This window comes from Arvicanthis niloticus, chromosome 2 (genome assembly GCF_011762505.2).
Source record: "Arvicanthis niloticus isolate mArvNil1 chromosome 2, mArvNil1.pat.X, whole genome shotgun sequence".
NCBI lineage: Eukaryota > Metazoa > Chordata > Mammalia > Rodentia > Muridae > Arvicanthis > Arvicanthis niloticus.
The window spans coordinates 110,087,384-110,115,362 of NC_047659.1; the positions used below are offsets into that span (position 1 = coordinate 110,087,384).

Below are 27,979 nucleotides of genomic sequence, written 5' to 3' on the forward strand. Positions count from 1 at the left end.
CTTAAAAACAAAGTCCATATCCACATTCCCTCCCGTCAGCCTGCACAACCACTAACCTCTTACATTTGTTTCTAGGGGTTTTCCAATTCTAGATATTTATTGCAAATGGAAACATGCAATATCTGGTCTTTTTCACCTGGTTTCTTATACTTAGAGTCAATGGTGCTATACTCCTGCATAACTTCAATTTTTTTGTTGTTACCAAAAAAATTCCTTGCACAAATACAACATATTTGTTTATCCATCCATTAGATGAGGGGCATTAAATTGTTCCTACTTTGTAACTATGAATAATATCTAGGAGGGAAACCTACTGTGTAATGTGGCGATTCTGTTAAACTTCCTGAGAAACTATCACACTGTTCTTCCATGAAGGACACATCATTCCCATTCCTACCAGCAGTATAGGGAAGCTCTACTTTTCCCTACAAATACTTGTCATTCTTCTTTTCTATAGACGTCACATTGGATAAGGAGTGGGTGAGAGTCAAACTGTGATTTTGATTTGCAGTTCCCTAATGAATAGACAGTAAGCATATTCCCATATGCTTAGTTGCTGATTGTATATTTTCACTGAAAAAATGTTTATTGACATTTTATTGAATTATAAGAATTTCATATTTTATTCTAAACTGATGTAAGTCCATCACCAATAATGGTGTTGTTAGTAAACATGGTTTCCTATGCTGTGGGCTGCTCTTCATTTTTTGACAATACCTTTGCAGTAAAGGATTTTAATATTGATGGTAATTTATTCTCTTATCGTATAAGCATTAGATGTCATATTCAAGAAATCACTGCCTAATCCAAAAAATAATAATAATACAAGCAACATCTGTCAAAACCTGAACACAGTTTGACACACAGTGCAGAAGTTATTACAAGTAAATATTTCCTAAGTAGCTAAAAGTTTAAACACAAAAGCTGGGTAATAGTCCAGAAGATACTCTAATGTGAGGCATGTCAATAATGACAAAGTCTCACCTCTCAGAAATCCAGCCAGAACATGGGAAAAGGCAGCAGTTTGGAGGACTGTAAGCATCCATCCAGTTGTGCTAGTTATAAACCAAGGCTAATACTTTTGACCTGTATAACTAAAATACAAGGCTCACACATGAGCAGATGTGTGTTGTTATGCGCAGGTGATATATTTTGAGGCATTTTACCTTAAAATAACTAAAGATTACAGGATTTAAGTATCATGAAACACAAAGATTTACCTGTTGTCAACATTTGTTCCACTTAATTGGTAATTTCCTATCCACACATTCATTCATAATACTTTCCTGAAAGACCAAGATTATACATACAGGGCCCCACTTGCCTAGATAATTCAGTCTATGTTGCCTAAAAATACGGATAGTTTCCTGTTAATCATACCATAGATAGCAGTGTTAGTAAATTTAACAATACATTCTTTGCCAGCCATATTTCAATTTTGAAAATTGACCTAAAATGTATTACAGCATTTTGCTCTCATATACAAAAGCCACTTTAAGGTGAGTTACAACATTTATGGGTAAGATATTTTTGGTAGAATTCAATCTGGACCACTTCCATGCCCTTGTTTATGGCATTTGACAGCTGTAGATAGTTCTGGTCCTTTTCACTTTCTTCTCAATATGTTCTTCATTCTTATTTGTCTGTTTCCCAGTCATCAAGTTCATGCTATACACTTTGAGATGGAATACTATACAAGTGATACTGTGTCCTTCTCCCACTGTCACACCCAGAGGTACACACTGTCTACCTATTCCTTGATGGTGTTCCTAATTCTGAACACACGGTTGTGGTGTTCCCTATTTTCTTCATTATGCAACTACTATTTTTCCACAACTAATAATAAATCCCTAGAGAGATATTATAAAACTGTAAAGTAGCCTATTCCTCAAAAATAATTTTTATAACAGTAATTATATTGTTGTTATAAAAAGTAACCTCTCTATATAAAAGAAACCTAATTCATTTAATGTGAGAGTTATGTGCCTGAATCAATTCCATGCCAATTTAAATACGTTTTACTGCACTAGGCTATGTGCACTGAGTGTTTATGAAAAACTGCTCGTGAACGGTTCAATCAGGCAACCTGATTTTTAAACCCAACTAATATCAATGCTCTAATGTTTGTCCCATAAAAAGAAATCTGGTTTATTTTATGTCAGAGAAGGGTTTTATAAATCAGATGATACAATGTTCTTTTCTTTATCTTTTAGAAAATATTTTTAAAAAACAGAAACTTGTAATAAGAGACCACTTTCATTCAAATTATCTATGATTCTGATCTCAGCCAGTAATCATTCCTTACTTCTTCCTGGGCAGTAGGACTTTGGGGAGAGTGTTAACTTAAATTAAGCATAGTCTCATGTAAAACATTCAAAAGTCTTCAGGTTCCATGTTTGGTAACAAGAAAAAGGAAGGTAATTTTTGAAAAATAAAGCATTTGGAGGTGGAGGACCAGGAAAGGAGAAAACATTTGAAATGTAAATAAAGAAAATATCCAATAAAATAAAATAAAGACAAAAACAGAAATAGTTTTAAATAAAAATAATAGTTTTTAAAGCTGCTTCCTCCTCAGCTCACTACCATGCCTCTCTGTATTATGGAGAGGATCTTTTCATTAGACAGCTAGGTCATTGTACAACAATACTTGACAGAAGCCAGTTACCCTGGGTGAGGTCACCAGGTAGGCCAAAGGCTGACACCCTTCCTTGCTGAAACACATATGCTGCTAAAGTCCTGTTTTCCTTTTGAACCCAGAATCTCATCTATAATTTTTGTCTCACAATACAATAAGCTCCATATTTATGACAAAAGTACAGTTTTGTGGGGTTTTGTGTATGTTGTTGCTTTGAATAATGGAACTGAGCAACCAAAAATGTTGGTGTTTATTGCTTTGTTTTATTTTTCTGGAAAGCATTTAGGGACAACAGTTCAAATGGTAAACAAAGAAAAAGGGTAGGGAGGAAAGAAAATAGTCAAAAATATAATTTACAAGTGAGGCAAAAGGAGCAGTTATACCTGCTGGTCTAATTTTTACTACCTTTACATTATTATCTGGAGTATTTGTAGATAATAGAAAATCACAGAAACAGACAGACAGACAGACAGACAGACAGACACACACACACACACACACACACACACACAGGGTAAGCAGCACAACCAAAGGCCAAACAGCTCTAGATCCAACTCAAGTTTCTCTGCTTTCCCTACTCTGCATGCTTCATGTTAAACAGCAGGTATCTTCTACCAAGCACCCACAGAGAGCTGACTTGGTGTACACCACTGGCCTCAGTGCTACACTTAGGATCTATGTTCAAGATCATATGCAAAGTATAAGAGGTTTAAGTGGCTACAAGGAACTCCATGGCTTATTAGATTTGCTTCCTGTTTAGAAACTGCAGTCATACACAAGAAAAGAATATTCGGAAAATATATGAAGAACCATTTTTTCACTCATTTATTAAAACCTATAATGCTCAATATATTAGCTACTAGCCACATTAGGCTATTTAAAACTAGGTAAAGCTCAAAATTCAGTTCTTTGGTCCTTGTAGCTGTATTTCAAATATGCAGTAATTTTTAGCACGCAGTTCTAGCTGCCAATCGAGGTGACACAGATATCAATGTTTCAAATACAATGGAAAAGCCTGTAAGTGCTGCTCCAAACATGTCAGTCAGGTTTAAAGTGAACAATTACAACTCTCTTTGTGATAGATTATAGAGCAAAGAAATTTATAAACAGGTCTCCTGACAGAACATACAAGTTTTATCACGCAAAGGTGAGACAGCAGGGGAGCAGGAAGTTTAGTAATACTTCACAAATACCAGTCAATATCTTGCTGTAAAAATGTTCCTTTACTACATTCACAGAAATTCTGTGAACCTACTGATTAACTAGATAATATACATATGGATGAACACTGTATAAGAAATGAACAATCAACTACCGTCATGCACTATCTAACTATGAACATTCTTCTTGAAAAATCTGCCACTAGGTTATTTTATCTGAGTGCGCATCACAGGTATGACTTTGCTAGGCAGTGAAATCTGACATGACCACTGCCAAATACACGGTGTGTTGTTGAGCAAAATGTTATTATGATGTATCACACTTCTTTAGTTCATTTACTCTTCGATTTTAAAACTACTCAGTGTGTATTAGAGAACATGTATCAGAAGTTTCTTAACTTGCTGTTTCCAAATGTGTAAGGTAGATATTTTTCTTTTAAAAAAGAGGCTTCCCAACTTCATAACTTTGCAGCTAAGGTACTTTAATGCCAAGTAGATGTCATATACCACATTTGTTCCTAAAACTTTTATGGACAGGGACATGAGACAAACATAAAAATAAATCCACAAGTCATGATTTTTACTCTCAAGATCAACCACTGTAAGTTCAAGGAGACTCAGCAACTCAAGAACTGGTGCCTGGATGACTACATGGCTGCTGTGGCCCACAGCAAGTCATGTGGCAGGCACACAGAGGCAAAGCCCATGTAGACACACAACAGGGCACAGCAGATGACAAGACAGCATGACAGGTCTACAACCATGTCAGCCATTACTGTTATGAAGGATGCAGAGACACATCCCAGGGGCTAATTTTACATCGACTCCGTTTCCTTTATCTTTTTCAACCTTCCTCCATCCATCTTGGCTAGCTTGTCAGCTTTGTTCTCATTTTCTCTTAAAAATACTGAGTTTCCTCTTTTCAGGCATTCATACTGGGCAAAGGGAACAAAATGAAAGCAGAATTCCCCAATTCAGTTCATTTCATCAAGTCAAACAGTTTAAAAATCTATTGACTTTCTTTGGAACTGTTGAGTATGCATTGAATGCAGCTCACTGGTTACTACGTGAGAGGTGGGAAAGTCATGTGTTCCTGCAGATTAGTTGGAGGCTTGCACACTTGCTCCAAGGTTTTCAGGTTATGACCCAGTTTTTCCCGCTTACCTTGGCTTTGCCGTCCTGGGCTGACATATATCCCACGCACATGCTCTCTGTAGTGTGGCTCCACAGAAATTCCACTGTGTGAACAAGAACACAAATAGGCACATTCACATCCACAGATGGAAAATAAATCTTAGCCTTTTTAATAGAACAGTTAAAGATAGCTTTATTTTTAACACTCATTCCTTACTTTCCATTTGCTCCTTCATAAATGTCAAAATGATTTAGTACTCAAAGCTGTAATGCCATTTACTGTGAAATGAAAAATGTATTTCTTTCTTGTCAGAACTTATGATTATTACATGTAAAATAAGTGCTCATGGTTGAACTTAGAACACTGAATGCATCTACATTCATAATACTATATATAGTGATTTAGTAAATGCAATATTCCACGGTATAGTTTCTTTGAACATACACATATGCACATGTGCAAAAATGCCTTAAGTCTCTACTTAATAAACTACAGCCAGGATAGACAAATGAATCTGGACTAACTTGCTAGAGACAGTAAAGAAATGCTCCAAGAATGAATGCCACTTATCAAATGATCCAATAGTTGGCTTGGATATCTCTCACTGGCCAGGTCTGCTCTCAACAAAGTAACAATGATGAATTCTAACAACTGAGCACATTAAGAACCAAAGAAGGCAAACTCATGGAAACAAGCTCTTCCTTCCTTACAGCAGAGTCAACAAATAAACACAGCAGACATCTGTTGAGTGCTTGTCATTCAAGCCTGATAATAGGAGTTCAAAATGTGAAATTCACAGTGGGAGGGGAGAATAAATTCCCTAGAGTTGTTAACTTACCTGGATGTACATTCAGTGACATCTGCATGTTTCCCACATTATATCACCATCATCATCATGACTATTATTATTAAAAATTACACTCATAACTAGACATTGTAACATGACGCTTGGGGAATTGTATAAAAGAAGCGGTAAAAAAAAAAATGCAAAGATGCAAACAGCCATCTTCAAACAGACAAAACAATTATGGTCATGATCTGGGCCTTATTCAGTCAGCATCAGAGAGACTTCCTCCTGAAGCAGATGGAGCAAATACAGAGACTCACAGCCAGAATCTGCCCAGAGAGAAATACCTTGGAACACACAGTTCTAACGAAACAAGATGTCTCTATTGAATCCCTCCCCTCAAGTCAGGCAGCCCTACACAAGGTAGAAGAGACAGAGGACACCAGGAGAACAAGGCCCTCTAAAACAGATGAGAATACCTCATGTGAACTTAGAGACTGAAGCAGCAATCATAGGCCCTTCATGGTCCTCTGCACACAAACTAGAGCTTTCGGTTTAGCACTTTTACAGGACTCCCGAATGCGTAATTGAGTGGGTTTATGATTCTTGTGCCTTCCCTTGGGGCTTTTTTTATTTTTCTGTTGGCTTGGCTTGCCCAACTTTGATATGATGGTTTTTGTTTTATCTTATTATACTTTATTTTGTTATGTTTGGTTGTTATCCCTTAGAAGTCTGATCTTTTCTAATGGGAGACAGGAAAAGAGTGGATCTGGATGGAAAGGGAAGAGGGAGAGAACTGGGAGGAGTAGAGGGAGGAAAAACTGTATTCAGAGAGAACTGTATGAAAAAAGTATCTATGTTTAATAAAAGAGAAAAATAAAAATAAACAAACAAAAATTATGATCATAAACTCACACCTGGGTGGTTGCCTGAACCGAGTCTACACAAAACTGCCAAAAGTCAGGCCTGGACAGTGAGGGTCTCAAGAGAACCAGCCCAGTCTCCCTCTGCTGAAGTACTGGTTATTGATAAGAGTCTTGAAGAGTAAAGTCATTGACTTTAGTTGTCCACCCACTAGTGATCCAGCCAAGTTCCAACGAACTGTCAAACTGATGTCACATATGGAGCTCTGATTAAACTCAAACAAAATAAAATAACACACAAATCTGGGAAAGAGACTTTTGGAGAAGATGAAGGGGGGAGGGGGTGGTAGGGATGGTCAGAAAAAAGCAAGAGTGTGGGAAAGGAATAATCAGAACACATTACATGCGTGTACACACTCAATGAAGGAGCTAAGAGTTTGGCAATCATGTTTACCAAAACTAGTGAGTGAATATTTAAAGAGCATCATGTTATTTGCAGTCTCAATGTATCTCTTTTAAATATTTCTTATCAAAGATAAATTTAAAAGTGTAAATTTGTTGTAGAATAAATCTTATAAGCTTTAACTAAACAAAAAAGCTGATTTCAACAACTAGGGGTCAAACAAAATTCATAGGTGCTGACCACGCAACTTACAACATAACCCCTAAAGTGCATCACTTAAAATGCAGGACCAGATCCGAATGGGAATACTAAACAGCTTGATGCAGCAATGATCTCCATTTAGTAACTCATCGGAATGCTTCAAATTCACTGAAGCAAACTCGCCAAAGTAAACTTCTCAAGGCAACATTGAGAGAAATGCTTAAAGGGACACATGACACACTACATGCAGGATGCCATCTTGGATTGTATTTTAGGCTGAGGTCACAAGGGATGTTACATGGTACTACTGAGACAAGTGTTTAGAAGAATACCCTTGTTCTTCAGAAATACACACTGATGGATTACAAGTAAAGGAGTTTAAATCTCCTCTAAAATATTAGAGAAAGATGTGTGTAGAGGAAGGGACAGGTGATGGAGATACAGAAGACAGCTTAAGAAGGCAAAGCAATAGCACACCTGAGAGATGCCTACTCCTCCCAGTTCTCTCCCTCTTCCTTTTCCATCCAGATCCACTCTTTTTCTGTCTCCCATAGAAAAGAACAGGCTTCTAAGAGGTAACAACCAAACATAACAAAATAAAGTATAATAAGATAAAACAAAAACCATCCTATCAAAGTTGAACAAGCCAAGCAACCTCATGAGGTAGTCTTAAAATGCTCCCATACTCATGAAATCATATCTACATAAAATGTTACAAACAAGAATTAACACACGAATAACACACATATCTATTGCTGTGAAGACACACCATGACCATGGAAACTGCTTTTTTAAAACAGTTCTTCCTACATTGTGTCTTAACTTAAACACTGTCTTTTATTAAGAAAGAAAGAAAGAAAGAAAGAAAGAAAGAAAGAAAGAAAGAAAGAAAGAAAGAAAGAAAAACCAAAAAACCAACAACCCCAAAACATTTAATTATGGCTGGCTTACAGGTTCAGAGGTTTAGTCCATTACTGTCATGATGAATGGTGGCATACAGCACAGGCAGACTGGTGCTGTATTAGTAGCTGAGAGTTCTATATCTGGATCCACAGGCAGCAGAGGAAGAGACCCTGGGCCTGAGCATCTGAAGCCTCAAAGCCCACCCCTACTGACACACTTCCTCCAACAATACTACACTTTCAAACAGTGCCACTCCCTATAAGCCTATGGGGGACATTTTTCATTCAAACTACCACAAACTTTAAGTGCAACTTTCCATATTCAATGTTTTTTAAAAAGTTTTAAAAGTCCTGTATTTTTCCAACAAAAGTCTCCAATGTGCCTGATAATAAAATTTCATTGCCCAACATCAAGCCCTTGGCATCCCAGGCCATTCATCTGTTTCTATCTCTGTGCTAATTACGCTTAAAGATGCATGTTAAGACACATGGGAAGAAGAGTGGTCCTAGGCACTGAAGGTTTTGCCAGACATGTGGAAAAGAAAAAAAGAAGAGTGAGGGGGCAAGATAGGCTTCCTCAGAAACATGGTTCATTCCCTCGTTATTAATTAATTACCAAACCTGGCAGCCTGCTAAGCAGACTCTCAGCTGCTGAGGGCAGGAAAACAGTCACGCAATGAAGTAAGTTCTCTTCACCAGATGTTTTTCCTTCCACACACATTTGCTTTGAGCTTCAAAAATCTTCAAGTCCAGAGCAAGGTCTTGAATATGCTAAGCTGCCCAACAGAGCAAAGGCTCTGATCTTAATGAAGGTTTCTATGGAGCAATGATTTCATTTTTTAAAAAACCCAGCAGCTAAGACAACACTGAAATTGTGATTTCTTCTTTAATTAAGATGGCAACTGCTCAGGAATGAGACTGGCCCTACAAAAGAGATACACAAAGACACACAAAGCAAACACACATACCTAGCAACAGAGCCCAGTAACACCACTAATACAAACATGAAAAACAATGTGTGCAACCGTGTGTCACATGTCACCTCTGGTATTAGTGTTTGCCTTTCACTCCTTTCAAGTAGGTTACTCCACTGCCTGCTTCCCCCATCACCACTAGGTAGGGCAGGCTGGTTGGCCTATGAGCTTCCAGAGATTTTCTTGTCTTGGAACTTCCCAAAGAATCGCTGGCATTTTAGATAATGTGATACCACATCCCATTTTATGTGGACTCTGAGGATTTGAACTCTGCTCCTCATGCTTCTGTGACAAGCACCTTATCCACAAAGCTATTTCACTAGTCCCATTTTAATGATTTTTAAAACATTGTTCTCCTAAAACTGTAATTCAAAGGGGCTGGAGACCTGGCAAAATGGTTTAGGACACTTGATACTCTTCCAGAGGTCCCAAGTTCCATTCCCAGTATCCACATGGTGGCTCACAATCCTCTGTAACTCTTAGTCCCAGGGGATCCAATGCTCTTTTCTGGCTTCTTGGGCACTAAGTACATGTAGTACAAAGAGACATACATATATACAAAACACCCATACACATAAAAATAAAAAAAATATATCTTTGTAAAAATGGAACCCACATTCAAAATATGTGAAGATACTTAAACTTATAATGCAGAGGTATTCAAAACTTTATAAAATAAAAGTTTTCAGTAAGATTTTCAGCTATATAATTTAAAAGTTCTTAAAATAACACAATGTCTACATTTATTTTTTCAATGTTTTCACAAACATTTGTTATCCCCTGCAGAATGTAATCAATATACTGTACTGACACATTATTCTCTTTCATTTTAAAAAATTTTATTTTTGTTATTTTTTAAAATTCTTCTCTCCCAACCACAGTTTCCTCTCCCTCCCCTCCCTAAACATCCCCTCTGCCCAAGATACCCCTCCCTACTTCCCTAAGTAAAGAGCAGACCTCCCAAGACAATCAACCAAATACCACATAACAAGCTACAATAAGACCAGGCACATACCATCACATCAAGGCTGGACAAGGTAACCCAGAAGGAGGAAACAGGGTTCACAAGTAGGAAAGGATTCAGGGAGAGACCCTGTTCCCACTGTTAGGATTCCCACAAGAACACCAAGCTACTCAGGCATAACACACAATACCCCGAAAGGTACTAGTCAGTTGATTCTGTGGGCTCTGTTCTGGTGTCCCTGACCCCTCTGGCTCTTCTGGTCCTTCCTCTCCCTCCTCAGCAGGACTCCCTGAGCTCTGCCTAACTTGGTTGTGGTACTCTACATCTGCTCCCGTCAGTTGCTGAAGTCTCTCTGCTCTCTCTGATGATTTTGCTAAGCTCTGGTCTCAGAACACTCCACAGGCAGGATAAACTGTAGGTTGAAGGTTCTATTGCTAGATTGGCCAATACATTAGTTTTAACAGCAACAATTCAAATCATGTAATGACTATGTAGTAGTTCAGGGTAGTCAGAAAAATTTAGAAATAATCACTTCTGATTAGAGAAAGCCTCTGAGCCAATTAATTCAATGTTTTATTTCTTGGTAGAAAAAAAAAACAGGAAATAAGCAGGTTTTAACATATTATGCAACAAAATTGAAGTCAAAGAACAGCTAACTTAAAAAGAAATAAGACACTTCATTCTAAAGTGGGAACAATCCTTTCAAGGACATTAGAATTTTAGGCATATTTATACCAAACACAATTTTTTAAAACAAATACTACTAGATATTAAGTCACAAATTAACTTCAACAGAGTAATGGGGAAAAACTTAAACATCACACAAATGAGCAATAGATAGATCATCATGTGAGAGGGGAGGGATGGAGGGAGGGAGAGAGAAAGGAGAAGGAAGAGGAACATAATAGTTAAATGACATCATATAACAAGTGACTTAGCAAATAGCTACCGAACATTAGGCCCAAACTTTGTGCCTCAAAACTATATGGGAGACATATCTTAGTGGTCAATCAACCAGTTTCTAGTAGGACTCATGACCTGCTCAACAAGAAACCATGCCTCGAACTGGAAACTTAGCTGATAAAACTGGAAACTCAGAGCTAGTGAAATCATGGTTACTGGAGAAGACTTTACAATGACTAATCTCCTAAACCAGCACAATCCTTAACTATAATATATAAACATTTGTCCTCATACACACAGATAAGTGAAGAAATTTCTCTTTGCCGCAGATGAACACTAGTACAGAAAACCATAAGCAACTAATATGCAAAGTTGTGGAGCCCAGTCTCAATGGGTGCATTACAAAATACTTCAACATCAAAAGCCCAGAGAACATTCCAGAACAGGAGATGGAAAGACTGTAAGAGACAGAGGATCAGGAACTTTCCTGTGAGATTGTAGTAACTTCAGATGGTACACTTGTAAAATCTCACCAACATGATCACCCAAATGTAAGCTAAACAAAGAGGTCACCAATGAACATGCACAACTTTACAGAGAAAAGTCATGAGGCCTCAAGGACCCATGAGCGAGTCTAGAAGATGATGGGGAAAAGGAAAATAGTGTAAGTAAAATAAAATCTCAAAACAAAACAAAACAATGAAATATTGCACCTACTGAAGACTTTCTCTAAAACAGATAAGGTAATAGGAAACAAAGCAAGTTTCACCAAAACCAGGAAAATGAAGTAACTACATTCTACAGTTATTTCTATATTCTATCATAGCACAGAATAAACAGAATAAAGCTAGAAACCAACAGCAAGAAAACCTAAGATGTAAAAATTCATGGAGATTTAGCAACATATTATTGTTCAATACTGAATAGATACTAAAATAAAAAATTCCTATACTTGAATCAAAATGAAGATACAAAATCCTATGGAGTGCAATGAAAGCACTCTTAGGAAGGAAGCTGATAGCTGTAAATATCTATGTTAAAAGTATACATAGATGTCTTAAATAACTTAATGACAGTCCCTATGGCCTTGGAAAAATAAGAATAATCCAATTTCAAAAGCAGTAGACATAAAACACAATTGAGATTTGAGATCAGGATAGAAAATAATGAAACAAAAAAATTAATGAAATGAATAATTGGTTATTTCAAAAGAATAAGAAGATTGACAAGCTCTTAACCAAATTAAGCAAAAGAAAAATGAAAAGTCCTAAACTAATAAAAATGGAAGTGAAAAGGGAGGCATTATAATACCAAAATTCAGAAAAATCATATTCCTTTAAAACTTAAATACTGAATGGAAAGAGTAAAATGGATGAATTTCTAGATGCATATAACAAACCAAAATGAAACCAATATGAGATAAAAAATTTATTGTTGTTTTTTTGTTTTTTTGTTTTAGAAACAGGGTTTCTCTGTATAGCCCTGGCTATTTTCAAACTCAAGAGATCTGCCTGCCTTTGCCTCCAGAGTGCTGGAATTAAAGGTGTGTATCACCACCTCCTGGTTGGCGAGATAAAGAATTTTAAACATACCTATTACAAACAATGAGATTGATGAAAAAAGGAAGGAAGGAAGGAAGGAAGGAAGAGAGGGAGGGAGAAAGGGAAAGAGAGAGAGAAAAGAGAGAGAGAGAGAGAGAGAGAGAGAGAGAGAGAGAGAGAGGAGGGAAAGAGAGAGAAAAAGAGAGAGAGAGAAAAGAAGAAGGAAGAGGAAGAGGAGGAGGGAGGAGGAGGAGGGGGAGGAGGAAGAAGAAGAGGAGGAGGAAGAAGAGGAGGAGGAAGAAGAGGAGGAGGAAGAAGAGGAAGAGGAGGAGGAGGAAAAGGAGGAGGAAGAGGAGGAGGAGGAAGAGGAGGAGGAGGAAGAGGAGGAAGAGGAAAGGAAGTCATCATTCTCAACTAGCTGTGAACCTTGTTGGGTACAATAATGACTAGCCTGATAAGATAAACATACTAGTGCTATTGTTGTTCTGTTATTATGGAAATAACCACTTTCTGATTGGATCTAAGGCCCCTGGCAATGTTTGTGGGCAAAGAATCTATGGCTATAAGTCATATGCCCTAGGGGAGAATGTAATATTGTTATTTTACTAGATAGACAGTACTAAAACAACTCCTAAAGACATATTGCTATACCCATGGATCAGTTCATCGCTCAACCTTGACCAGAGAAGCTCCTTTTACAGGAGATGGTAATTGAATATGGAGACTCTCCGCCAGATAACACACTGAGAGTAAGAGACATGGAAAATACCTATTCCTCCCTACTAGGCTCAGGGACCTTCAAGGAAGCATGGTAACAACCACAGTAAAAGTGAGAGGTGGTAGATAACAGAAAGGGAACTAAGATCTGTCAAGCTCACACCAGACAAGAAGTTTTAGTCTGAAGTCTTTATATGCAGAGGAAGGTATAGACATGAAATTGCACACTATGTGAAGAGCTGGTGGTACCAATGCTTCAGTGGAGAGCTGCTGGGAGAGAGAGAGACTGAGTTATTTAATGCGTGGTTCCTGGTAGGTGGAACACACTCCAGGGCATGCCCTACTCACAAGAGTAGTTTGTTGGATAACACAAACTGGACTTGATGTGCTTAACAAAACAAAACAAAACAGAAACTGTCAAGTTGAATGAGTATCAAGGTGAAAGTGGAAAGATAGATTTAATGAGGGGGAATGAATAAGTCACTATAATCTGCAATTAAAACTACTATGAGACTTTATCTCACCACAGTCAGCATGGCTACAAATGGTAACAAATTATGGCTATATGTGAGAAAGAAGAATCCCCACTCACTACTGTGGGAGTGCAAACTGGCACAGCCACTATGAAAATCAGGACAAATGCTTCTGAAAAGAACTAAAATGAGAAGTCCCACAGGACTCCACTAAAAAATATATATATCCACAATGAGAACTGACCCTAGGCACAGCAGGCAGGCTCCCATCACTAGACAATAGCTCCAACTCTTTCCCCCTATATAACACAGCTACACCACTCCTGGCAATGCAGTGTTAATTCCAAAGATGAGAGATGAAATACTAGTGACCCAAATCATCATGACCAAATTAATTAAAATCAGAAATTAATTGAAGCATATTTTTATTTGGTACATGGGCTGCCTCTCCCTATGGTGAGGTTCAAAAGGGCAGCACTGGATGTGAGGAAGACAAGGTTCTTACAGCTCAGGGATAGGGGGTTTCCAAATGGGGGATTTGACAGGCAAATAGGCAGGATTACAGGAGCAGAACAACATAACAGGTTAGTCCTAACAACTTCATGAAACAAAGAAATGGTTGCAAGATGGGCATGACAAGACATTTACAACAGGGTAGTCACAGGTGGTCATATAACCTTTTAAAACAAAGGTAGGATTGTAAGATAACTAGTTTGTAAACAATGTCTGTAATAAAGACATGATTGCCATTCCTGGAAGAGGCATGATAGAAGCATTTGTAGTTTAAGGTTGTGTGTAGGGCATAGCTCAATCACTGAGAAACAAAGGTTTAATCATAAATAGCAATGAACCTAGTTTGTCTTCACTAGAAGATGGCATTTAAGTCTAAGATGAAGGTAAGCTAGTTATTCAATATCCACAACTATATTTGGATACTGGGGTTTATTATTGTTCTATTCACAATAGCTAGGAAATTCATTGTGCCTGGATGTCTATCAACTGATGAAAGAAAAGCAAAAATGTGGCACAGATATATAACGGAATTTTATTCATGTGTAAAATGAAATGAAATCTTTGGAAAAATGGATAGAGTTGAAAAATCCATTAGGCAAAGTAATTCAAGCTTGAAAAGAACAAATAGCAAACATTATCTTTAACATGTGGGTCCTACGTTCTACCTTCTACACCCACAAGAAGGGGGAAAGGATCCCCTAAGGCATGGAGGCAGAGTGGCAGAATGTGAGAAATAGACAAAGGGCTTTGACAGATTCTTCTCTACAAGATGACTTCTCAGCACATCCTGTCATACAGTGATATGGAAAGAGTCACAATGTAATAACATTGTTGTGTCATTGTTAGTTGGAGATGAAGTAGCTACATGTGTGCACCTCAAGAATGATAAGGGCTGGAGAGATGCCTCAGCATTTAAGAACACATACTCTTCTTGAAAAAGACCCAAGTTCAAGTCCTAGAGGCCACAACAGACAGCTTACAACTATCTATAACTCCAACTCAAGTATCCAACAATCCTCTGATCTCATACATACATGTACACATGATTAATAATCAAGTTTTTAATGCTAAGTTAATGGCAGAACAGGGACACTATGAAGGGCCTGTTCATTCACTGTTTTGAACAGAAGGATCCACTGTTGGGTAATGTTGTAGACAGCTGAACTTCAGGTCTGGTGGCTCCTGCTATATGAACCAGCCTAAAGTTCCAGAGCAAAGCTTGGCTTCTCATGTCATTTAAGTCACCACCTTTCCTGGATACTCTGAGGGACAAGTTACCCATTGTATTGTGGGGCAAATGGACTGTGCCACCAGACAGACGACCTGGTAAAGTTGAAGCAGGTTCAAAAGCCCCAGCCATTCTCATAAATAAGAATGGTGGGCATTGGAATCAGTTCCTGGCTAGGGTCTATCTGTTCTGGAACACATAACCACAACACCGCATTGAGAGACCATGACAACCTGTCATGTAGCACAAAAATCTAGAGTTCTCCATGCTAATGAGGTATTATCTAGATTGGCCCCAAGTGCTTAGGCAATGAGCTTCCCTTCCAGGGCATCCCTTCCTGCAAAATCCCTGGTTCACCTTGAGTCACATATGCATTCACATCTGCCATGAATAAAAGCAGTTTGGTCAAGCAAGAACCATCTCTTTCATAAGAGATCACAGGGAGGAGGCCTTTATCATAAAGACCTTCACCTAAATTTCCCAGAAAAGGCCTTCTCTCTTGGTGCTCACTCTGAACCAAACCGGATTCTGCCCCAACCCATCCCAGGCTCAGCTATTCCCTTCCTTCCTGGGGAGTAGGGGAAGGGCAGACCTGTGGGCCACCATTCTCAACTCCTCTCAGTCCTCAACGGCATCTGAGTACATAGAAGATTGAGATCACAGCATCCATCCCAGCCCCTGTTGTTTGTCTCCTGGGGAAACACAGACTGGTCCTCTCTATCTTGTACTGTGTTCTGCCTTCCCTAGTGACATTCCTGCAGCACTCAGGCATCATAGTGGAGGCAGACATGCAGCCTGACATTGCATGATATTCTCCCAGGACACCTCTTTTTCTTTCTCCATCCCATTTAAATTATGTCTTTCTTTCAATCCTTACCAGGCTGAAAGCAAGGAATTACCATCCAAATGAATTCTCTTTCTAAATAGAAAAAAAAAAAGTACTTGGCCACCCCATTAAAAAGAAATACACACAGACATATACACACAGAAACAAATATAAACATACAGAAACAGACAGATCCAGGCATACACAGATATATACACACACATGTAATATATAGGCAGATAGAAAGAACGAAAGACAGACAGACAGACAGACAGACAGACAGACGCACGCACACACACACACACACACACACACACACACACACACACCAAAGATATACAACAGACAGATAGACAGACAGATAGACAGACAGACAGACAGACAGACAGACGCACGCACACACACACACACACACACACACACACACACTCCCAATTGTCATTAACAGTCCCCAGCTGCCCTGGCTCCCACAACCATTTAAAACCTCTCCACTTGGCTTTATGTCCTAATTTCTTGAAGGAAAACAGAACTCTAAAATCAGAACCGTCTTAGCTGGGCAGTTGCCAAGTCAGCTGCTGCTTCTTAGACTTCCTTGGGTGGGATGACATACTACAGGATACTTTGCACACCATATAAGTAACTCCTTACTGAATACAGAAAAATTCATTTGTCAGTGGGGAGAATAAGAAACTGTAAATACAACCATCTCCTCTTATCTGCTCCTGGCTGTTAAGGACTTCTTGACCCAGTAGGTGGCTTGTGGTTTAAAAATAATATACAAAAATGCATTACTGTCTTGACACAGAATTTATGTATCAAACAAGGCGTGTTTCATTGTGTCCATGAAGTAGCTGAGGCAGCATGCTTCCCTGTTAAACTTTCACTAGTAAACTGTCCTGGGAGCAATAGAGACTGTGTTCCACAGAATCCCACTTACACTAAGCTGAAAAGATAATCCTTCTGTCTTTCCAGAGCTCATGCTGCTTTCTTCAAGACTGAAAAGGATGCAAACTTTATTAAAAAGTAAGGGATGTGAGTCAAACAGAATTCAACCCCTAAAGACATTCAGATTCTCTTCCTGTTTTATCTTTTTATCATATTTGAAACTGCTGGGAGTAGGGGCCCTGGCTGAGATCTTGAAGATCTTTACTAAACAGAAAATCATTCAGTAAAGTTAAGTGATAGAGACGTGATTTCATCCATTCAACAGTTCCTTTTTGTTTCAGGACTTATCTCATGCTCCAGTGACACCTATTACCCTTCAAACAGACCAAAATTGGTGATAACATTTGCAAAATTGCTTCCTGGATTTTAGAAGGGTTTTACCACAAGTACATAGCTGGCAGAATTCAACTCAGAAATCTTCATATTTTTCGATGGAAAAGAAAACCTAACAATAAATTTTAAAACTTATGGCTAGATAGTAGCTAGAACTATAGTTCTTATAAAAAAAGAAAAATGATAACCAAAGAAGACTATTTTTAGTTTTAAAAGAACGTTAGTGAAATTTAAAGAAAGAAATGTTCTGTTGTAAAGAGTAGACCAAAAGGTATTTCCAAAAATACCAATCAGAGAGCAATACTGCTACTGCTACTGCTACTGCTACTGCTACTCCTGGGTGCTGAAATGTATAAATCTTATATCTGCTTACGTGCTAAACAGCTCAGCTACTTAAACTGTGTGTTTCCTCCTGACATGAAATGAAAATTAAAATGTCAACCCATCTTTCAAGACAGTAGTGGAGACAGAACACCTCTAAAGCACATATGAGGGACAAAGAAAATGAGCTTCCCACCATGGGGGCTCATCAGACCCCTGTGGAAATGAAAGTTTTCATACCACTTTTCAGGTAATTCAGTAACATCAAATATCCACAGGGCCATTCTCCCTTTCCTGCCCTAAAAGCAAATTTACAGTTAGCTTCATAATCATCTTATTCTTGGAGAAGTATCTTGTCTGAGGTGCCCACAGAGGCCAAGGACATGTAATAAAGTGATGTTGTTGGTGTCACAGAAGGAAGCTCCTTTGAACACATAAATTTATAGGCTTACCAATCTTTTAATGTCAGCAAAATTAAAAATTCTGGAGGAATTTTAAGTTTACAGTAAAATGACATTTTATCTTTTGAATGTTCCAGGAAGCATCAGGTCAATGTAATATTTTTTATGTTCAAACTACATCATGTTTTGGTAACAGGAAAAGCAACAAAGTAACAACACACACAAAAAAGTACTCAATAAAGAATTTTGCTTGTTCTAAAAGTAGAGAGGCAGAAGAAAGTTCTACATGCATGCAGAACAGTCTGATATCATTAAGCTGAAAATGAAAAAGGAAGTCATTGTTCTTTCAGTTAGCTATGAAACAGAACAAAGACATTCTCATAAAAGTTCAAAATTCAAAGACAACCAAACAACATACCATTTGGATACGTAGAAATATGAAAAGGGTTTAAGGAAAACCCAAAGGTAACCGTGAAATCAAAGCACAGGGAAAAAGGCTGTAAGATCAGAGAGGCCCACATGGGGGTTTCAAAGATATGGGTAATAGGCAATTTCTTAGGCTGGGCGTCAGGTCCACAGGTGTTCACTTTATTATTACCCTTTATAACTCACAAACTTAGTATGTCCTTCTTTAAAATATACATGAAACATTACACTGTAAAAGATGAAAACCACAAGAGGTGGATGAAGGGCTAGCTAGAGAAATGGAAGCACATCATACTCAAAACTTAATTATCAGCAACATAAACACATTTCCAGGTAGAAAGAACCTGAGTTACTCTCTAAGTAAAGTGGGATTAACTTAATGGCAAAGTAACAATCACCATGTGTGCTCATGAGATGATCAGGTTCTGGGAGACTGTGGGCCTACACTCCTGTCTAACATGAAAGATTCCAACAGAGCCTTGAGCCAAAGGTGACTGCCAAATAAACATTTTACTCCACAGCCCGTACACCTTTATTCTGGATGGCTTATGATTTTCCTCAACTATACGGAGACGGTTTTACAGTGGCCTGTTGCTTCTACTGACCACTTAAGGAAGAAAATCTTCAACTTCATAGGCTCTCATCAAGACATGGTGTACAGGATCCAAGAAGGAAATGTTCTGCATAGCAAGACTAGTTATCTACAGCAGATATTTGCATATATTCTAATTAGCTCTGTCTCAAGCTTAAATTAGCAGCACACTCACTGTTTCCATTGGGGGGCCTGGTATGCCTTTGCACATTTTAAAATATTATTTTATTTTAATGTGGATGTGTATTTTATCTACATGTGTGTCTCTATATCATCTGCATGCCTGGTGACCTGGGAAGTCAGAAGAGGATGGAGGCAGCTATCAAACCCAAGATCTGTGGAAAAGTAGCCAGGGCTTTTAACTGATGAGCCATCTTTCCAGCCGTTTACACATTTCTTAACCATACGATCCCAGCAGCCTCAAGAAAGCACTTCTATAATGCCCGGAAAACATGTAATTATACTTCAGCAGGTAAAAATATATTGGCTTTTCCCTTCTCTAACAGCATATAGAAAATTAATTCTTTTCAGCTGTTTCATCCAGGGACAAAAAATTTGCTTTGTGTTAAATATACAGTTTGTGGGCTGGGCTTTGTCAGCATCTCTTGATCTGGGGAGTGGAACATGACAGGCAAGTGTTAGAAACATGTTCAGGGCCACACTGTCCCTATATAAAGGTGGGTACAGAAGCTGTCTTCTGGGAGCCATTTAAACGATTTTTAAATCTTATTCCTGGACACACAATAAGCCAAATTTTCAACCTGTGTTGTTTGCATTTTAGAACATATGAGGGTATTTTATGTGACATTTCATTTTTCTGGAAGAATAGTCAACTCAAGCTAAAGAAATGGCTTAGTGGGTAAAGCTACCCAGAATCCACATAAAAGCTAGATGCAGTAGGACATGTCTATAATGTCAATCCTCTAATTGGGCATTGGAAAAAGACACACAAAAGGTCATCATTTGCTCATGGGGCAGTAGCCTGGAGTATAAGCAGTATGAAGAACAAGAAGAGGGGCCCTGCCAAAGGAGCGGGAAGGCAAGGATACCTTAGGTTGTTTTCTAATCCTCACACATGCACATCTCCAATCATATCTATGTACACACACACACACACACACACACACACACACACGTAGGGAAGGAGAAGAAGAGAAAGACAGTTCTCCTAAGATAATATGAAAACTATATTTAGTGCTTAAATTCATTTATCTAAAAATTACTAGAAGCCTATCATGGAGATGGGGACAAATTTCAATGACACAGTACCTACCCCACTTGCTTACAGTATGTGGACTGCTCTTCAGAAGGAACAAGTTTCTAATGCATAGAGAGACAAGTCAGATCCCTGGCCCCTTTCTGGTTCTCAATAACCTGTGATTATCCTGTCAAGTAACTGGATTTGGTAGGGAGAAAAGAATTTCCAGCCTAAAAAGAGAGGCAAGCACTTTAGTATCTGACCAGGAGTTTCCTGTTTAGTGTCACAAGGATGTCAATAGCATGGTACTAGCAGAGCACAAGGCAGGAGCAAATTCCTTGGAGGAAACTCTTTCAGAGAATTCTCATTTGAGCAAGACCTTACCAGGACAGAACATTTTCAAGAAAGAAAAGCAATAGAGAGAGAGCAAGTTACTGGGGGGAAAGGATGTCTGCTTGGAAATGCTATTGTAAAGACAAGGACTTGGGACACTGGAAATCAGTATAGGGAATAAAGGGGAAGTTAAAAATGACATTAGAGCATGCTCTGGGTCAGTTCAGAGAGTGGGTAGGAACTCTTCCCATTAGGTTAGGTAATTGGCATCCTGCAGATGTAAAAGTAATCAGAGGCAGGTGGTGTATAGGGGCGTGTGTGGGGTGTGTGTGTGTGTGTGTGTGTGTTTGTGTGTGTGTTGGTTGGATACCTCAATAAAAAGGTAAAAAGTAATCAGATGCAGGTGGTATATAGGTGTGTGTGTGGGGGGGGGGGTGTTACCTCAATAATATGGTAAAAATAATGAGCATGACATATACAGAATCTAAAAAGGTTAATTCCATATAACCGAGAGTGGCTCAAATGTTTCCTGGGTCTGGAGACAGGAGCACGGTTGTGGCATAGAAACATGTGATGGCAGGAATAAGTTCTGTTGCCCAGCAGAGTAGAACTTGCTCTGTACAACAGGCTGGCCCTAAGCTCAGAGATCAGAATGCCTCTGCCTCCTGTTATATATTTAATCTATTTTCTAGTTATAATTATTATATAGTTAATCTATTATATATTTAAAAGTAGCTGCAAGAGAGTATTTTAGATATGTGAACAAAAGCATAAAAAGCTTAAGTGAGATATGCTAACTGGCCAGATTTGATCATTACGCAATGCATATTTAAACTGAAGTATCACATTGTACACTGTTCACATGTATAATTATATGCCAATCAAAAGTAAAAGCCAGACATGGTGGAATACACTTGTAATTCCAACAGTGGAGAGAATTCCAAGGATAGAGAATTTGAAGCTATCCTGGGCTACAAAAGAAGTAATGATATAAATTATAGAGAACATGGAAATAATGTTCAGAGATACATAGTCTGGTCTTACAGCACATTTAGAAATATATTCACCCTTCAGTTTAAACATGCAATGCTATACAGAAAATCCTGGTTATAATCTAGAGGTGGGAATTTTCTATGAGATAATAGAAAAGGGAAGCCTGAACTGGGAAAGGCTGAGGGAGGAAAGGCATAAAAAGGGAGAGCGTGGTTAAAGACCACAGCTTTCATGCTGGGTGGTGGTGGCACACTACTTTTAATCCCAGTGCTCAGGAGGCAGAGGCAGTCTGATCTCTGAGTTCAAGGCCAGCCTGGTCTACAGATCGAGTTCTATGACTTGCCAGGACTATATAGAGAAACTGTGTCCAAAAACAAAAAAAAAAAAAAATCAAACAAATAAAAACAAACACACAAAACAGTTCACAATATTGGTGACATCTGTCTCTGAAGGTCCCAAAGAAGATAAACATGATGGGAAGTAAAGACCTTGTCTTGATGATGGTCGGTAGACAAAGTAGGGCCAGAGTTTACTGAAAGCTAGATACAATAGTGTATAATCTATAAATTCCTTTTGAAAAAACTCAGGTACAATTAACTCCAGTGTTAGAAGCCAGGATGATGGACAATTCATGAAGTCAGAAGACTAGGAGGGATCACAGGACCTTTGGAGTGGCAAGAGGGTGCCACCTTTTTATCCTGGGTATGGCTTACAAAAGGTAGGCTCACTTGGAAATAAGTAATTCATCAAGAAAAGTACAGTTAGGATGTGTTTTCTTGATATAGGGATATTTTAATTAAAGAGGCACATCTAGGGTCCCTGCTCCACAGATTTTTAAGAACATTAGATCTAGATAAATAGATAAATAAAAGCCCTGTGAGCCATGGCCATTCTACCGGTCTGTCTATGCCTTGATAACTGGGAGGTCAGGTGGCTTCATCACTACACATATGAAGCTAGACCTTCCTGGCTAGACCTAAGACTAACACATCTGGATGCAATCTGAAATCTGCAAAAACACTTAAAAACTTAAAAACTCAAAAAAAAAAAAAACTTGAAAAACTCAAAAGAGTTTTATGAGGAAGGTGTGGCAAATATCTCATTTTACAAATTGAAGAAGTGGCAGAGGACAGTAAGGTGATACATGAAAGTAGTAAAATCGTAAGCCAGGGAACCAGGACTAAGTTCTAAGCTCTTCATATAATCTTATCTCTCTAGAGGAGGAAAAACAAAAAAGAACCCTGTTTCTATGTTATTAAATGACCTGTCACAGGTCATCTCTGATGCTCCCTGGAATAAAATAGAAGAGTAGACATGCTGTAAGACTTTATCAAAGCTCCCTTAAAAATATGCTGTAACTCAGTACCTTCAGATTGTGAGACAAGACACTTGCTCATCTACGTTCAATAGCAGCTTTATTCATAATAGCCAGGAGCTGGAAACAACCTAGATGTTCCTCAACCATAGAACGAATAAAGAAAGTGTGGTACATTTATACAGTGGCATATCACTCAGCTATTAAAAACAATAACATAAATAAATTACCAGAAAACTAAAAAGATCATCCTGAGTGAAGCATCCCAGACCCAGAAAGACAACATGGTATGTACTTGCTTCTGAGTAGATATTAGCTGGAAAGAATAACTATGCTACAATCTACAGACTCAAAGAAACCCAAGTAACAAGGGAGGCTCAAGTGGGAGAACATATAAATCTCACTGAGAAAGGAAAATAGAATGGACATTGTGGGTGTTTGGAGGAGAAGATTGGATGGGTATTGGGGGTGAGGATGGGAACAGGAGGGATCAAGTGGGGGGGAATATGAAGAGAGAGAGAGAGAGAGAGAAAGAGAGAACTGAAATGGGGCAGGGTGCTATCTCTGGAAGGAGCTAGAAACTCCCAGGAATGTAAGAGGGTGACCCGAGCTAAGACTCCTAGCAATTGAGGATATGGACCCTGAACCAGCCATCTCTTGTAACCAGGTAAGACTTTCAATGGAGGGAATGGGACACCAACCCAGCCACAAAACCTTCTACCTACAATTAGTCCTGCTTACAAGATGTTCTGGGATAAAGATGGAGCAGAAATCAAGGGAGTGGCCAACCAATTACTGGCCCAGCTTGAGACCCATGTCATGAGAGGGAGCCCAACCCTGACAATGCTAATGGTATTCTGCTATACTTGTAGACAGGAGGCTAGCATAATCGTCATCAGAGGCTTCACCCAGTAACTAATGGAAATAGATGCAGAGACCTACAGCCAAACAAGTGGAGCTTGGGAAACCCTGCAAAAGAGGAAGAAGAGGAAGGATTGTAGGAACTAGAGAGGGTCAAAGATACCAAAGAAAACCCAGTGAATCAATTAGCCTGGGTCCATGGGGATTCACAGAGACTGACCCGCTAATCAGGGAGCCTGCATGGGACTGATCTAGGCCCATGGTACAGTTATGTGGCTTGGTTTTCACATGGAACTCCTAACATTGGGAACAGGGGCTATCTCTGACTCTGTTGCCTGCCTTTGAAACCCCATCCTCTTACTGGGTTGCCTTGTGTAGCCTTAATAGGAGAGGATGTGCCTAGTCTTACTACAACTTGATAGACCAGGGCTGGTTGATATCCAGGGGAGGCCTCCCCTTTTCTGAGGAGAAAGAGTACATAGAGTGGGGATGGGGAAAAACTGGAAGGAGAAGAGGGAGGGAAAACTATAGATGGTATGTAAAATTAATTAAATAATTAATTTTTAAAATGTGCTTTAAGCACAATCTTAAAAATGAACAGTGACTTTTTATAAATTTATCTATAGAAAATCAACAGTGGGGACTGGGATAGTGCCAGTTAGACATCACCAGCATAAACAACTAACTTAAGAAACCAGCCTTTTCATGGCTCTTTCCAGGAGACACTCACTTACCTAGCAGTGTCTGTTTATCTTGGGAGGAGTCAGACTCTGAAGAACATCTGCAGGACCGGAGAACAATCACTCCGCCGAGCACCCCATCTTCACTGGCAAGGAAAGGTGAACCTGGGCAGAAAGACTGGGAGTCACCTTTCAGTGAGTTTTCTTTTTTCACTTTCAATTTCCATTTGATTATTAGAACAAAACTGTCGCACGAATAAAAACTTGAAAGATGCCCAACTTCTGACAACCATTGTTCATACCTCATATACACAGGATGGCAAAGGCGGTCTTGCGCCTGAACAGGAGCCATTTGGCAAAGGCAGTGCTAGATACTGCCAAGATGACATGAGCTGGGGAGAGCATGTGCAGCACTGTATTTGGAATGGGACTGGAAACACCACCAGATTAAAGGACCAAAACAACTACACACAAAAGAATGTTCAGCATCACTCTTTGATCAAGTCTCAGGGATCCGGCACAAGCCTCTCCCTGCTGCCAGAGGCATACCACCAAAGGCTTTGATTTACTACCTTAAATTCAATTTTAAACAATAAGCCACAAAGTTTATTACAAACATTTAAAAATGCTCATGATGGTTATACAAATAAGGGTGAAGCTGAACTTCTATTCTGCAAGTCTGGTGGTTAGAAATAGCCCAGCCTCCTAGGGATCTCACACACTGAGCCATTGTGAACATTTCAAGAGCATTACATTTTAAAGCCCCTCATTTTTCTTCCCCAAGGACATCTTCTTGAACATCTGGCATAGCGACTGAGCACGTGGAGAACAAATGCAAAATTAAACCAACAACTATCAAAGAAAGTAGTAAAAATAAAACCAACCAAATTGGATTTGGGGAAACTTATGGTTAAATTTAGAAGATTAAATACATGTATTTATCTCCACAGCCTCCTGAAATCCCAGAGAATGTTAGATGAAAAGGGAAGGGGGTGTGAAGGGGTGAAGGTGACCCAAGAAGTTTAAGAAAGGGGGAAAAAAAAGGCAGATATTTGGGAAAGTCAAGAAAGACAAGCAGCTATTTCCCTTGTAGACCTAGTGTGCTGGCTAGTGTTTGTCACGTTAACACGAGTTAGGGTTATCTAGGAAGAAGAAAAACTAATTTTGTTCTAAAAAGCATGTCTGTAGGATATTTTCTTGATTGATGATTGATGGGGGGTGGGGGGGTGGCAGCTCACTGTGGGTGGTACCAACCCTGAGCAGTGGTCCTGTGTACTATAAGAAGGCAGGCTGAGAAAGAAAGCAACACTCTTCCATGACCTCTGCATTAGCTACTACTTCTTCAATGATGGGCTAAGATGTGGAACTGTAAGCTGATAAAAGACCTTTCCTCGGGGCTGGGGATGACTCAGCAGTTAAGAGCACTCACTATCTGCTTTTCCAGAGGTCCTGAGTTCAATTCCCAGCAACCATGTGGTGGCTCACAACCATCTGTAATGGGATCTGATGCCCTCTTCTGGTGTATCTGAAGAGTGCAACAGTATATTCACATAAATAAAATATTTAGTGGAAATAAATAAAATAAAGACTTTTCCTCCCTAACTAGCTGTGGTCACAATGTTTTTATCACAACAATAGAAAGAGTAGCTAGACACCTATGAAAGTTATAAAACTCAAGTTTCCAGTGAGTAGAGAGAACTTATAGTGGAAGGAACTTTCAAACAACAACAACAATAACAACAACAACAACAACAAAAATACACTAAGAAAAGATTTTTAAGCATTTCAAATGGTTGCTTTAAAAAGGTTAGAAAAGAAAGATAAGAGAGGAGAGAAGACAGGTAGGTGGCAGGGACCATAATGAAGCTCATGTAAAGCCAATGACCCTTATTCTCTCAGCCTTTTACAGAAAGCTTAGTGTCCCCTAGTTGGGACTACTATTGCTGTGACCATCACCAAACCACCTTGAAGAGGGAAGAATTTATTTGGTTTATGCCACATCACTGCTCATTACTGAAGGAAGCCAGAACAGGAACTTAAACAGGACAGAAACACACAGGCAGGAACTGATGCAGAGCGGGCTTGCTCCTCATGGCTTGCTCCGTCTTCTTACAGAAGGCAGGAAATTCAGCCCAGGAGTGGCCCCTCCCATAGACCCCGGCCTTCCTCTACAGATCCCTTCCAGAAGATGGACGGATGGCCCAATCTTCTAGAGGCATTTTCTTAATTGTGGTTTCCTCCACTCAGATGACTCCAGCTATATTAAGTTGACATAAAACTGGCCAGCACACTTGCCCACCCCTGATCTAGGGTCCAGGATTCACACTAGAGAGAAATGGTACATCTCTAATCGTTCAGAGACTGGATAACCTTCTTCCAGAAAGCTAACATGCTCAAGAGGGAAAACCTATTTGAGAGACACACCAAACCATACCAAACCAAACCCCCAAACTTGTCCCTGCTCTATAAAGAAGGCAAAGAAGGGCAGCAGAGAGGGGGAAGGGAGGATCTCAAAAACCACCCTCTCCCCTCCATCTCAGTATTAATCACTTGTCTTCTAGCTGGGACAGAACACCTGGCCAAAGCTGCTTGAGAAAGCAGTTTATTTTGGCTGAGAGTTCAAGCCTTCTAGCCACATTGCTATCAGGGCAATAAAACATAATTCCAAATTAAAATTTGCTTTTACCTGTCACCTAATTTTTTTCTACCTAACTGCTGTGCTCTATATCAAGGCAGGAAGTCTTTGGCCATGTGTAATGCACATATTTCCCTCAATTTATTAGGTACTTTGACTTTGCTTATGATTCTTCATTTTTGGCTTACTCGCTTTTGATGCTTACATAGCTGATTTGCCAACCTTTCTTGTTTAAGGCTTCTGTGTTGTAAATTCTACAAGAATTTTCTCTAGTGGGAAATTATGAAAGTATTTTGTCCCTGTTTTCTACTAGTACTTCTACAATTACAGACTTTAATTTTAAGACATGAAACTTCTGGAATTAATTTTGGGATAAAGATTACAATGGAGATCTTGTGGTAGACTATTCTCCTAAAGTAGTGAGCCAATTTGAATAGTAAAACTTTGTTTAAAAAGTCATTCCTTGTCTAGTAACTTTAAAATGTACCTTTTCTACTGACTTAAATTCTTTCTGATTTATAATATTTTCAACATATTTTTATATGTATTTGAACCCACAAATTGTTGAGATAATGAAGACTATTCTCCTGTAAATGGTGAATGGATTAACCTACAACCTTGCAGCACATCATCCTACTTGATTAGGCTGATAGCTTCTCATTATCCATTATATGAAATAGTCTTCTTGGCTTTCATATGGTGTTTAAAATAGCATTCCTTA

At 38.9% G+C, this 27,979-nt stretch overlaps 1 protein-coding gene across 11 annotated transcripts in view; it reads right to left on the reverse strand.

Annotated features, from left to right (window-relative positions):
• Tasp1 (taspase 1) overlaps positions 1 to 27,979 on the reverse strand; it is a 218,374-nt gene that overhangs the window by 20,488 nt on the left and 169,907 nt on the right. For 9 of the 11 annotated variants that reach the window (XM_034496124.2, XM_034496122.2, XM_076929841.1 and 6 more), the window contains 2 exons: positions 24,678 to 24,788; positions 4,960 to 5,033 (listed from right to left, as the gene is read on the reverse strand). In XM_034496124.2, the coding sequence (XP_034352015.1) occupies positions 4,960 to 5,033; positions 24,678 to 24,788 (185 nt within the window). Of the gene's footprint in view, positions 1 to 4,959; positions 5,034 to 24,677; positions 24,789 to 27,979 lie in introns of those variants that run through there. The other 2 variants (XM_076929842.1, XM_076929840.1) reach the window with 1 other exon arrangement.